Here is a 12,055-nt window from a genome sequence, read left to right on the forward strand (position 1 = left end):
TGCAACCGCTGGATACCCTTGTGTGAAGTTGTTGACCTGAGGTTTCTGCTGAAAATTCGATCCTCCAAAGCCTGTACCCTTGTTCTGGAAGCCCTGTGCAAATTTATTCTGCTGAGGTCGCGGTGGATAGACCTGATCCTGGGGGTTCTCGACATTGCTGCTCCTATACGAAAAATTAGGGTGATTCCTGAAATTCTGGTTAAAGCCTCGATTTTGGAAGTTCCCTTGTCTTCCCATATAGTTCACTTCCTCCGTACCTTCTTGGTAAGTCTCAGCTCCGAACTCTGCATATCCCCCAGCTTGTTCCTTGCACAAGTTGACGCTTTGGTGATCCTTTTTCAGCAGGAGATTCACCTTGGCTGTGAGGTCTTTAATAGCATCAGTCTCGACAGCATTGACCCGAACCGTACGGTCATAGTTTTTGCTGTGATTGCTGTTGCTTGCCGCAAGGTTCTCTATCAATGCATTGGCTTTTTTCGCGGTGTTGGTGGAGAAATCTCCCTTGCTGGTCGTGTCCAATGCCATCTGGTACTTCTGTTCGATGCCCCCATAGAAGATGTTCATCAGATTTTCTTCGGTGTAACCGTGGTGAGGGCAGTCTCGAAGATATTCCTTGAACCTTTCCCATGCTTCACATAACGACTCCATGCCTCCTTGCGAAAATGTAGTGATCTTGCTTCGCAGTTTGGCTGAGCGTGACTTGGTGTAGAAGTGATTCAGGAAAGCCGCTCTACATTGTGCCCAAGTGGTGAGTGATCCAGCATCCAACAGGTTTAGCCATCTAAGTGCCTTATCCGCCAAAGAGAACTGGAACAGAGTCAGCATTAGATAGTCATAAGGTACACCATTGGACCTTGTCGTACTGGTCAGCCTCTCAATAGCCTCAATGTGATCTAGAGGACTCTCCGATGGTAGCCCGTGGAACACTCGGTTCTGAACTAGATTGATTAGACTATGCTTAATCTCATAGTCTTGCCTTGCAGGTGCGGGAGGTTGAATCGCAGATCGGTTTGCAAATAGCCTGTTTTGAGCATCCTCATCCCTTAAGGTGGCTTGCCTTGCGGGTGGATTCAGTACAGCTTGCTCTTGCTGCCTCTGGTGTTGTTGGACGATTCCCAGCTGAGGATTGGGCGGGTTAGCCCCTGTGTTTTCTCCGTCAGCCATAGGATTGGCCTGGGCTCTTGCTCTCCGGTTCTCGCGATCAAGCTGTGCTAACTCCTTGTTTCCTAGTATACGCAGATCAGTTTTCTTGCTGCTCCTTGTATGCATACACTTGAAACCAAGAAATAAGGTTGCGAGAGCTCGTTAGTAACTCAAATAAAGTAAAAGTTAGACTAAACGTGAATTTAAAATTTCAAAGGAAATGTTTTGGTCCCCGGCAACGGTGCCAAATTGGTCTGAAGGTCAATTAAAACCCAAAGCACACTCAACCACGATCAAGTGGTGTCGTCGTAGCACTTTAGGGTCGAATCCACAGAGACCAAGCAATGCACTTTGAAACTATTTAGACCGAGTATAGCTAAAGCAATAAGAAGATTGTTTTTCAAGTAACCGAACAAAACATAAAATAAATAAGAGTTTGTAAAATCAAGAGAAGGTATTGGGCGCAGGGAATCAACCAAGGGTTATGATCACGAAATTGGGTGATGGGTTGGGATAGCTTTAGGCACCGTTCTTGAACTCAAATCTCAAATATAAAACTAACCTACTGTCGCTGTGTTAGTTATCTATGCATGGAATGAATTAAACTCTAAACCATCGTTTGAATCTAAACAATCCTAGCAAGCAATAAGTTCTAGTTTGATTATGTTCACAAGGTGCCCCAACTTCAACTGTCGTTGGCTAAGGATCACCTTGCTCACCTACGTTCTTTTCTAGTAATTCAACAACACTTTTGATGCCTAGATGAATTTAACCTATGTTCATAAACTAGGTAGCTAATCTAGTTTAAGCAATAAGAACAACAATAGATGAAGAACACAATAGATCAATCCCAAATCTAACAACCTAAATCAGTGAATCATAAATCCCCCTTTTGAAACCCAAAACCCAGCAGAGAGACTATTCAGACATGGAAATCAAAGCACAGCAAATCAAGGATGAAGAAATCATAATCAAATTGCAAAGAGAAATAAAAGGGTTCAGAATTCTTCTCCAAAGGGTTAGAAAGGATAAGAAATCTTCTCCCAAGCTTACAAGTGCTCAAAAACGGCGTAGAGTAAAAGTTGTTTTTTCAGGGGTCGAGCCCCGTGCTTAAATAATAAAATAAATCCCTAAAAAGTCGGTTTAAAATGAAAAAAGAAAGATTGCGTCGGGGACGGGATTGGTCGATCTCGCGAGGATCAGTCGATCCGGGACGTATTTCTGCTTTCATTCCATCTGTCTTCTAGCTCAATCAGTCTTCAACCAATTTAGCTCTAGATACATATTTTCATCCCCAAAACGCTCAGATTCCTCCTAAAGTCACCTATGACCTGTAAAACTCACAAAAGACAAAAAGGACTCTAAAAGCACACTTGGACCTAGGAAAAGACTCAAAACAATCCTAAAAACTATAGTTAAAACCCTACAAAATGCAGACACATCACTTCCCCTCAAAGGGACGTTTGCCATCCACCTGAGAGGTCTCACCAACCGATTTGTGTCTATGACCCCCGCGAGAACCACTCTCCTACCCAGAGCCTCGTTGCCTCTCTGTTTTGACAGCACCCTTGTAACTCTGATGTCGCATCATCCTTTGGTAGAACAACCGGAGCAGAATCATCATCCTCCAAAGGTGGACAATGCTCCTCGTCGTGACACAGAATAGAACATTTCCTGCACACTCCAAACAGTCTTTCATAACGAAGCGAGACTGTGGTTTCTTCACCGTTGAAGAACTCGACCTCAGTCTCAAAACAAAGAGGTTTGAGACCATTCACCGTCACCTGCACCCTGCCACCATCGACGTCTACCTCCACCACAGACCCTAAGGCTTCTCCAATGCTTCTAAAGGTTGGACCAGCCCAGAATTGAAAGGGTACTCCCATGACAAAAACCCAAAAAGTGAGAGCTGAAAGGTACGAGGGATCCACCGTCGGACTCCAGCGAACCATGGAAACCATCCAATGATCAAAATGGAAGGGAGGCATCTTCAGAACCTCAACAATGTCTTCTTCGTGATCGAAGTCAAACTGAAATTTGCCCATCCCAAGATCCGCACTAACCACCTTGCCCTCGAGATGCCAAATCCTGGGAAACATCAAGAGAAGGGACTTCATATCTTGAGCACGCGGGTTCATACACCGCCCCACAACCGTCTTGCAGTATCCCTCGATGAGAGCCGTGTTATCAAAGTAGGGAATCTTCACCTTTCGCTTAACCACCAAAAAAAAAACAAGATCAAACTCCCCCCCCCCCCAAAGAAGCCATTAAAGAATAGAATCACAATATCTCACCGATATCGGAATCCCCAAATAATAATCAGACACCATAAAACCAAATAGCACCAGATCCGCCTAACAGAACATCGAGATACCCTCAGACAGACAAGCAATCGGATCAGAGACAGATACCAATCATTCCACTTTCCTTTCAGAGTAGCGAAACCAAATAAACCCCATAAATACAAATCGCAGACCAGATCAACACACCACCGCACTCGCCGCGAAATCACACATCGCCAAATCTTCCCCCCAATCACCAAACAGATCCCGAACAAATCCCAGAGATCCAAGAATCGCCGTTGCCAAATCGCAATCAAATCCAAACGGATACACATAAATATCCCAGGAGAACCGATTGAAACCCATAACACAAACCAATCGGAGAAACTCATGGTCGGGCTAAAACCCTAGAGTTATCGCAATCGCCATCGCCTCCCTCTCTCTCGTTTTTTTTTTGCAAGACCTTTGTATTTTTATATTTTAATACACTAATTTGTATTTTTATATTTTGAAATTATTATTACAATAATCTAAAACTATATTATCAGCCACCAAAACTTTTTTCAAACATTAATCATTACGAATAGTATCATGGGAGGTCAAACCCAGAAGAGTAGCTAGTCAACCAAGGACCAATATTATCAAACTTCAAAAACGTTCCACAACTTATTTATGTTTTACATGGAGTTAACCCGTCAAAACGTCATCTTATTACAATCCATATACAATTTTACTATATAGTTTACCACTAAAAATATGTTCTTACATCCAAAAAAATTTTATTGTTAAAGTTTGCTCTTTATCACCACCTATAAAATGACTTTGTGAACAAATTAAACCAATTTTTGTTCATTTACTTTCAATTTGACGTAGTTTCTTTTCACATTTGTTTGTGACAGTTTGTATAACCACTAAAATTTTTCTTTAAAATTTTTTACTCAAAATATATTGTGGATAAAAAGAAAAAAAATATCTACGTGATTGCAATGAGTTTATGACCAATCCAATAAAATTTAAAAAATTGAAAGATAGTAAATTTGACATAATAAAAATAACAGTTGATATATGAGTCTTAGATAATTTAGAGATATAAAATATAAACTAAAAACAATTTAAAAATACTACAACATTAAAAAAAATTAAGAAAAAAATAAATATTGATTTTACATATCCATAACTAAAGAAAAATTTCAAAATAATATAAAAATATATTTTAAAACCATCACCAATTTCTAATGAGAAATCAAATTTAACTAAATCATATAACTAAAATCTAAAAATACTATGACATAATTACATTAAAATATTTAAAAAGAAAGAATAAACAAATATTGATAGTTAGTAGATTTCCTTTTAACAATAGGTTTAAAACTTTTACTTTTTACATTTTAGTTCTTTTTAATGTGTTTAGTAAATTAGAATTGACATATGTCAACATCTTATCAATAAAAGTATCAAGTGTCACGATTTTGTTAATGAGTAACTTTGACATCAAGCTTTATATAATAAGATTTTTATACTTTTCATTTGTAATATTATAGATAATGATTTATGGTGCGAACATATAAATTTTGATTAGGCGTTTTAAGTACTAGTCGTTGGGTCACTGCCTAGTTAGCGGCTTAGCGCCTAGCGGTTTCTTGAACACTGTTTAATATATAAAGTACTAGATTAGGACCCGCCCGATGTGCGAGTTTAGAGTTTTTAAAATAAAATTAAATTTAACAAAGAATTTGAAATAAATATTTTTAGTAAGTAAAAACTATCTATAAAAATAAATTGATACACGGAGTTGCCCAATGTGATATTTGTGTAAATGATGCGACTCTGCAGTTGAAACTATTAATCATGTTTTCTTTGAATGTCCTCGCTCGTATGAAGTTTAGGATTTATCTCTGACTCTGGTCTCGTCAGAGGATTTTCCATATGACTCGGTGTACTCGAATTTGGATTTTGTTTTCTGGAGGGGTGCCTTTGAACACGGTGATCCTGATCAACTTCTTCAATTATCGTGGAGTTTATGGGCAATCTAGAAGGCCATAAATAAAAAACTTTTTCAAAGTTTAGAGATCAAGGCGAATGATATAATTGCTCAGGCTTTGGGCGATAAGTTAGCCTGGGAAAAGGCGCTCTCTTTTACGGCGGTCATGCCAGCTCCATCTCCGTCTTCGGATGTCCAGGTTTCTTCACCTGGTTGTCATATTAATGGTTCTTGGAAAGCAACTAATGTGCATTCAGGATTGGGCTGGTGGTGTTACGTTGGTCAGGAGCGAACCTTGTTGTTGGGGGCCAAGTGTCTAAGACGGAGCCCCTCCCCCTACATTCGGAGTTAGAAGCGTTATTGTCGGTCATGGAACGGATACGTGCTGCAGTGATTGCTTGTCAACATTTCAAGACTGATTGCGCTAAGTTACTCACTATTGTGCAGTCCCTAAAGATTGGCGGTCCTTCTCCAACATGCTCGATGAGTTTTAACTTGCTGGAGTCCTTCCCACTATTCTATATGTCTTGGATCCCGCGTGCGTCAAATACGAAGGCAGATTGTCTTGGATGTGCTTCTCATTCTCTTATCTCTGAAGTTTCTTTTGTAAACTCATTCCCTTCAGCTTAGACAACTAACCGAGAATTTCCTTTTAATTTATTTTTTGGTTGAAAAATAAAAAGTAAATAGATACACTTTTAGTTAAAGAAAATAGTTGTAAATGAGTTCAAAGTTATTAAAATAAAATTAAATTTAACAAAGAATATATATTTAATTCTTTTCATAAGTAAAAATATAGTATAAAAGTAAAGAGATAAACTTTTAGTTATAGAAAATAGTTATTTTTTGTTTTCTGTAATACACTAATGTATATCCATTTACAATAGCAGTCTTTTTTAATAAATTATTTGATTGGTGGAAAAAATATGAGACGATATATTTTTTTTATTTTTTTTTACTTCAACCATCTTTTTCTTAGAAACAGTAATTAATTGTATATTTTCACAATCATTTTTTATCTTATATAAAAAGTAATCATTTTTTCTTGTAAAATTAGCAACTTAAAATCAAAATAAATAATGATCTTTTTTAAATTTAAAGCTGTTTAAATTTTAGAATTTTCTTATAATTGCCTTTTAATATTTTTAAAACTGTTAATACTTTTGTTTCACATTTAAAAGTTTACAAAGGATTTTTTTTTCTTTAAAAGATTTTAAATAAAATTAGGTTTTTTTTTTCTTATTGTACTTTTTTATAAAACCTTTTTATGGTAGGTTTTGAATTTTTAAATTTTTATTATTTAAAATTTTAATAAAATTTAGAATTGAATTAACTTAATAAAACCAACGTTAAATTACTAAATGTTACTATCTCGTAATATAAACACATCTAATAATACATAAATAATAATATATATAGATCTTGGTTTCCTAATTTATTATGAACAATTTTATTTAATTTTTTTATTTTATACGTTAAATTTCTCAATATATAAATGTATTAAACTGTTAATAGTTTTTTTACATTAAGATTTTTTTTCTTTAAAAGATTTTAAATAAAATTAAGTTTTCTTTTCTTAATAAAAATAAATAAACTATATTATAATTTCAAATTTTATGATATATATATATATAATTTCCTTGTAATGATCTTTTTAAAATTTTTAAGTTGTTTAAATTTTATAATTTTCTTATAATTGCCTTTTAATATTTTTAAAAACTGTTAATAGTTTTTTTTTACATTATGATTTTTTTTTCTTTAAAAGATTTTAAATATTTTTCTTTAAAAGATTTTAAATAAAATTGGGTTTTTTTATTTTATTTTAGTTTTATATAAATTTTATGGTAGGTTTTGAATTTTTACATTTTTATTTTAAAAATTTTTAATAAATTTATAACTGACATGTGTAAACATCTGAATAACACAATTGATACGTGTCACGATCTTGTTAATTAGTAATTTTGACATCAAGCTTTATATAATAAGATATCATAATGATATTTAAAATTTATACTAAATAAACTGAAGCAAACCCAACTTGGATCCTAATTTCTATAACCAAACTTAATATACCAAATAAACTAAAATGACTTAAACTATAATTGAATATATACAAAATACATCTTTAACTATTATAAAAATATGATGCTGACACAATTTGGTTAAGTAAATTTTACCTAAATTCAGATTGAATCTAATACAAACTGAACCATTTTTAAAAAACTCCAACAGACCCAAATAAATATTTGCTTAATTTTAATACATTTTTAAAAATCTAAAAAAGAATTAGAAACCTGAAAAAATCAATTGAAAATATATATATATATATATATATATATATTATAGGGTATTTCTTTAAAAAAAGTATTTCTAATAAATTTTCTATTTGAAATAACTTGTAGCAATTTTACAAGTTTTTGCAAAATTAAGAGGGAAACAGTGTGTCTCATAAAGTAAGAGATAAAAAGACGTGGAGGTTACAGCATCCACGTGGATTCTATACACAGAGAGAATACATTGATTGATACGTTTCTCTTTCAATTTTTGTATCTCAGAGAAGGTCAGCTCTCAATTAGACTCTCCAAAGCTTAACAAGACAAAAGAAGAAAACCCAATTTGATGTAGTCAACAAGAAAAAGGAAACTATTTCAAAAGCTCTCCTTCGTCTTCTTCAACTACTCGTTTTGCTTTCGTTCTCCATCGATTTGATCTCGATCTCTTCAAAAATCGAATCTGATGGAGATGGTTTTGGAGGAGAAGGATGCATGTGATTGGATTTATAGAGGCGAAGGCGGTGCTAATCTCGTACTTGCTTACGCTGGATCATCTCCAACTTTTGTTAGTTCTTCTTCTTCTTCTTCTTCTTCTTCTTCTTCTTTTTCGATCTCTCTTCGTTTTTTTTTTTTTTTAATCCTGTAAAAGTTAAAAAGCAAGCTTTTGGTGAATTTTGATTTCGTAGTGAAAAAAAAGTAGTTCAGATTCTCGCCGTCATTGAACTTTTTTTCTTCTTTGCTTTATGAGTTTTGCTTAGATTCTTCAGATTCTATTTTAGTGGCCCTCAGGCTAGAGGGTGATGATAAATCAGAATCAGAATGAGAATTAGAATTAGAATCAGAATCAGAATCAGAATCGGAATTCGGTTTGCAAATGTGATAGGCGGTAGAAATGTTTTGGCTGGTGAACGGAGTTAATTTTGTGTAGAGAATTACACAATTTTCCAATAGTGTAAAAACGTCATCTACAGGATTGATTTGGTTTGTTTTAGTTTGATTATGATTGTCATTCTTGGTGGACTAAATCTGTTATCTTAATCTCTAAACATTTATATTAGGTGGGGAAAGTGATTCGCATACAGAAGGCTCGGAGAAATGATAAAGCAACTAAGAGTGCAAACGGCGTTGTTTCGGTTTTAACAAGCGATGAGCAACTTCTGTGGAGAGAACACCAGGAGATTATTTCATCTCCAAACAAGGAAGTTCTTGAGCAAAGATATGTTAAGCATGTGATCATCCCACTCTTGGGTCCTAAACATGTTGATGCTGGAGTAAGCTCTATTATCAATTTGTCTTTGTTGGTTTAGTTTAGATACCAATGGCTTCTTAGTAAGCTGATGATTGGAGTATTGTGGTGTTTTTGTCTACCAGGTACGTGTTTCTGTGTCCAAGGAATTTCTTGAGTGTGTAGATAAGAAAGTAACTAAGCAGCGTCCGCTATGGCGTGTTAATGCAGCAAATGTTGATACTAGTCATGATTCTGCCCTTATTTTGAATGATCATTCACTTTTTTCTCAAGGTAACCGTTTTATATTCAGAAATCAGGTTTGTTAAGAGAATCATATCTGTGTTGAGTGTTTTTTTTTGTTGTGATCACGTAAATTAGTCATAACTGTCTAGTGATCTGTTTCAGGGATTTCTAACAGTGGTGACTGCATTAGTGTTGAAATCAAGGTTTGATAAATCCTCTTTCTTTTTCCTATACACTGGTCCTTGTATTTACCTAAACTCGCTGTCCTTAATTCCCTGAAGTAGCCCAAATGCGGATTTCTTCCAACCTCAAGGTTCATAGGTAAAGAAAACATGCTCAAAACAAGCGTAAGCCGCTTCAAAATGCATCAACTTTTGAAGTTGGAATATAACGAGGTAAGGCAAATCATTGGTAGTTTAACAATCTTAATGGAACTTTCTTTTGTGGAAGAGGTCTATAGATTGTGGTTTGCTCCAAACTCTTATAAGTATGCCACTGTTCTACAGATATCTGAAGAAAGCGAATATGATCCTCTTGATCTCTTCTCTGGATCCAAAGAGAGAGTTTTGGAAGCTATAAAAGCCTTATATTCTACTCCCCAAAACAATTTCCGTGTATTCTTGAATGGTTCTCTCATATTAGGGGGTTCCGGCGAAAGCACCGGGAGAACCAGCCCCGAAATCGGGTATGCCTTTGAGGATGCTCTCAAAGGCTTTATTGAATCAGAAGATGGTCATAGGACGAAGTCCTTTCTGCAGCTAGTATCTGACGCTGTCTGTGGCTCTGGAGTGCTCAATAGACTTCTTGAAATCCAGAAGCTAGACAAATTAGACATTGAAGGAGCGATTCATTCGTATTACGATATTATCAACCAGCCTTGCCCTATCTGTAAAGAAGGTACGCCAATGGAGGCGAAATCGTCTCTACATGCTTTACCTTTAGATGAGAGCTTGAAGATAGTGAAGGAGTATCTAATTGCTGCAACTGCCAAAGACTGTAGTCTTATGATCAGTTTTCAATCAAGAAACGCTTGGGACTCAGCACCTCCTTCTGATTACATTTCTCTACAATCGACCAATCAAACCTTCGATTACAAGGTATCATTAATTTTAACATATTCTTATCTTTTATGGTGAAAGAAATATTAAAACTATCTGCTGAGATCATGGTGTTATTGTTGAATTTGTAGTCCTGATGAGAAAAGGGATTCATTAGAAAGCAATCGAGTTTTCAGGAACCGTGAAATTTGTTTTTATTTTTTGATATATCTATTTGATATCTGGACTGGGAAATGTAGGTACACTTCATTGATCTAAGCCTGAAACCATTAAAGAGAATGGAGGCATACTACAAACTGGATAAGAAGATAATTAGCTTCTACAATCGGAAGCAGATGGTCGAAAACATGGCAGAACAAATTGGCGACTCAAAACCTTCCCATAGCTAAAGCCATGGATCTTTTGACAAAAAAAAAAAGAGCTAAAACCATGGATCATCTCAATACCACTTACTGTGTTTTTGTTGTTGTTGTTACTGTTGTAAAACATAAAGAAAAGATAGCGCTAAAAGATGATGAATGTTCATTTCTTAATCTTATAATCTGTTGGAACGATACCTCCCTCGCTCTTTATAGCCTTCTCTCCCCGGTCTTCTCTCGAGGAGCTCATACATTTTTCTAGACCCGGAGTGGAGCTGTTGCCTGGGGGTGTTACCCTGGTTCAGATGGTCTCTGTCAAGTTTCAGGACTGCTTGTACATTCAAAGATTGTGGAGCCTAGTCACTCACTTCTTTATCCACATAGGAGGGAAGTTATGTAAATATCCATCTGAACTCAAAATCCTTAAAAATTACAATCCCAGGCAAATTCCACTAGGATTTGTTCTCCACTCGTTCAGAACACTCATCAACCACTTAATGGCTTGACAACTAGGATTCTGATGTGTGTAATTTTTCTTAAAAACTATTACTTTGGAAATCACACAGAAAGCTGCAAGCGAATAATTTGGATGAAGACTCCAAGAAATTATTTTTAATGTACTATCCTTATCCTATTATTCTAGAAGTTTCGTTGAACTCCAAAAGTTAGAAGTGATACATACCAAAGAACGCTTTAAAAAAAACTTACAATTTAAAAATACAGGATCAGATTAAGCAAAATGTATATGAATAACTTAAACTGGATAATTACAAACTGGATAACAACACTTCTTGAGAAGGATAGCATTGTTCTTACATCCGATGTAATATTGTTTAACCCCATTTTCAAAAATTACAGATTTTTTTTTTTTTTTTTCAAAATAGGCATGAATAGAATAACAGGTGACAAACAAATATCATTACCATGCTATAGCACGAAGCATACACGATGACATATGATTTGAAAAATCATACTACAGGATTACGAGATCATAACTCACAAACAAAAAAAGAAAGAAAGGATTGATGAAAAAAACTCTAATAAAGGTTGCTTTCATCATGAATCCTTTCTTCTTACATTTGAAAGTTGCTTCCACGTTGAATTGTTGGAGAGCTAATGTTTTTGTTTCTCCTTCTCCCTCTTTGTGTGTGTGTATTTATAGGATCCGAATGGCAACCGTGGATTTAACAGTGCAGGACAAATAATTTGATAGTGCGGTACGGTTCAACTGCGGTAAGTGCGGGACAAATATATTTGCGGGACAAGTGCAGTTACTCCAAAATAAGCGGTACCAAATAATGTTTGATTGGGAAAAAAAGGTGCGGTACAGAATTCATATTATTTTATTAATAATTAATATAGTTTTATATTTTCATTTTTGTATTAATAAATAAAAAATTAATTTTTAAATTTAAATACCAAAATTTATTTAAATAGAAATCCATTTGTTATTATATTAAAAGTTTCAAAAAGAAATTTATTTGTTAT

General features: G+C 35.0%; 1 protein-coding gene and 1 non-coding gene across 2 annotated transcripts; both read left to right on the forward strand.

Annotated features, from left to right (window-relative positions):
• Positions 1-580: 580 nt before the first annotated feature.
• LOC147919480 (small nucleolar RNA R71) lies at positions 581-687 on the forward strand. The gene has a single exon (XR_015594291.1). It is a non-coding gene; the product is annotated as a small nucleolar RNA R71 (small nucleolar RNA).
• Positions 688-7,825: 7,138 nt separating this feature from the next.
• LOC104771419 (inositol-pentakisphosphate 2-kinase) lies at positions 7,826-10,762 on the forward strand. The gene is made up of 7 exons (XM_010495936.3): positions 7,826-8,244; positions 8,738-8,950; positions 9,051-9,198; positions 9,313-9,353; positions 9,435-9,545; positions 9,657-10,247; positions 10,448-10,762. Exons 1-7 carry the CDS (start codon positions 8,143-8,145, stop codon positions 10,595-10,597), a joined length of 1,356 nt encoding a protein of 451 aa, XP_010494238.2. The 5' UTR covers positions 7,826-8,142; the 3' UTR covers positions 10,598-10,762.
• Positions 10,763-12,055: the final 1,293 nt, after the last annotated feature.

The sequence above is a fragment of the Camelina sativa genome, chromosome 20 (genome assembly GCF_030686135.1).
Source record: "Camelina sativa cultivar CO46 ecotype springtype chromosome 20, ASM3068613v1".
Classification (NCBI taxonomy): domain Eukaryota; kingdom Viridiplantae; phylum Streptophyta; class Magnoliopsida; order Brassicales; family Brassicaceae; genus Camelina; species Camelina sativa.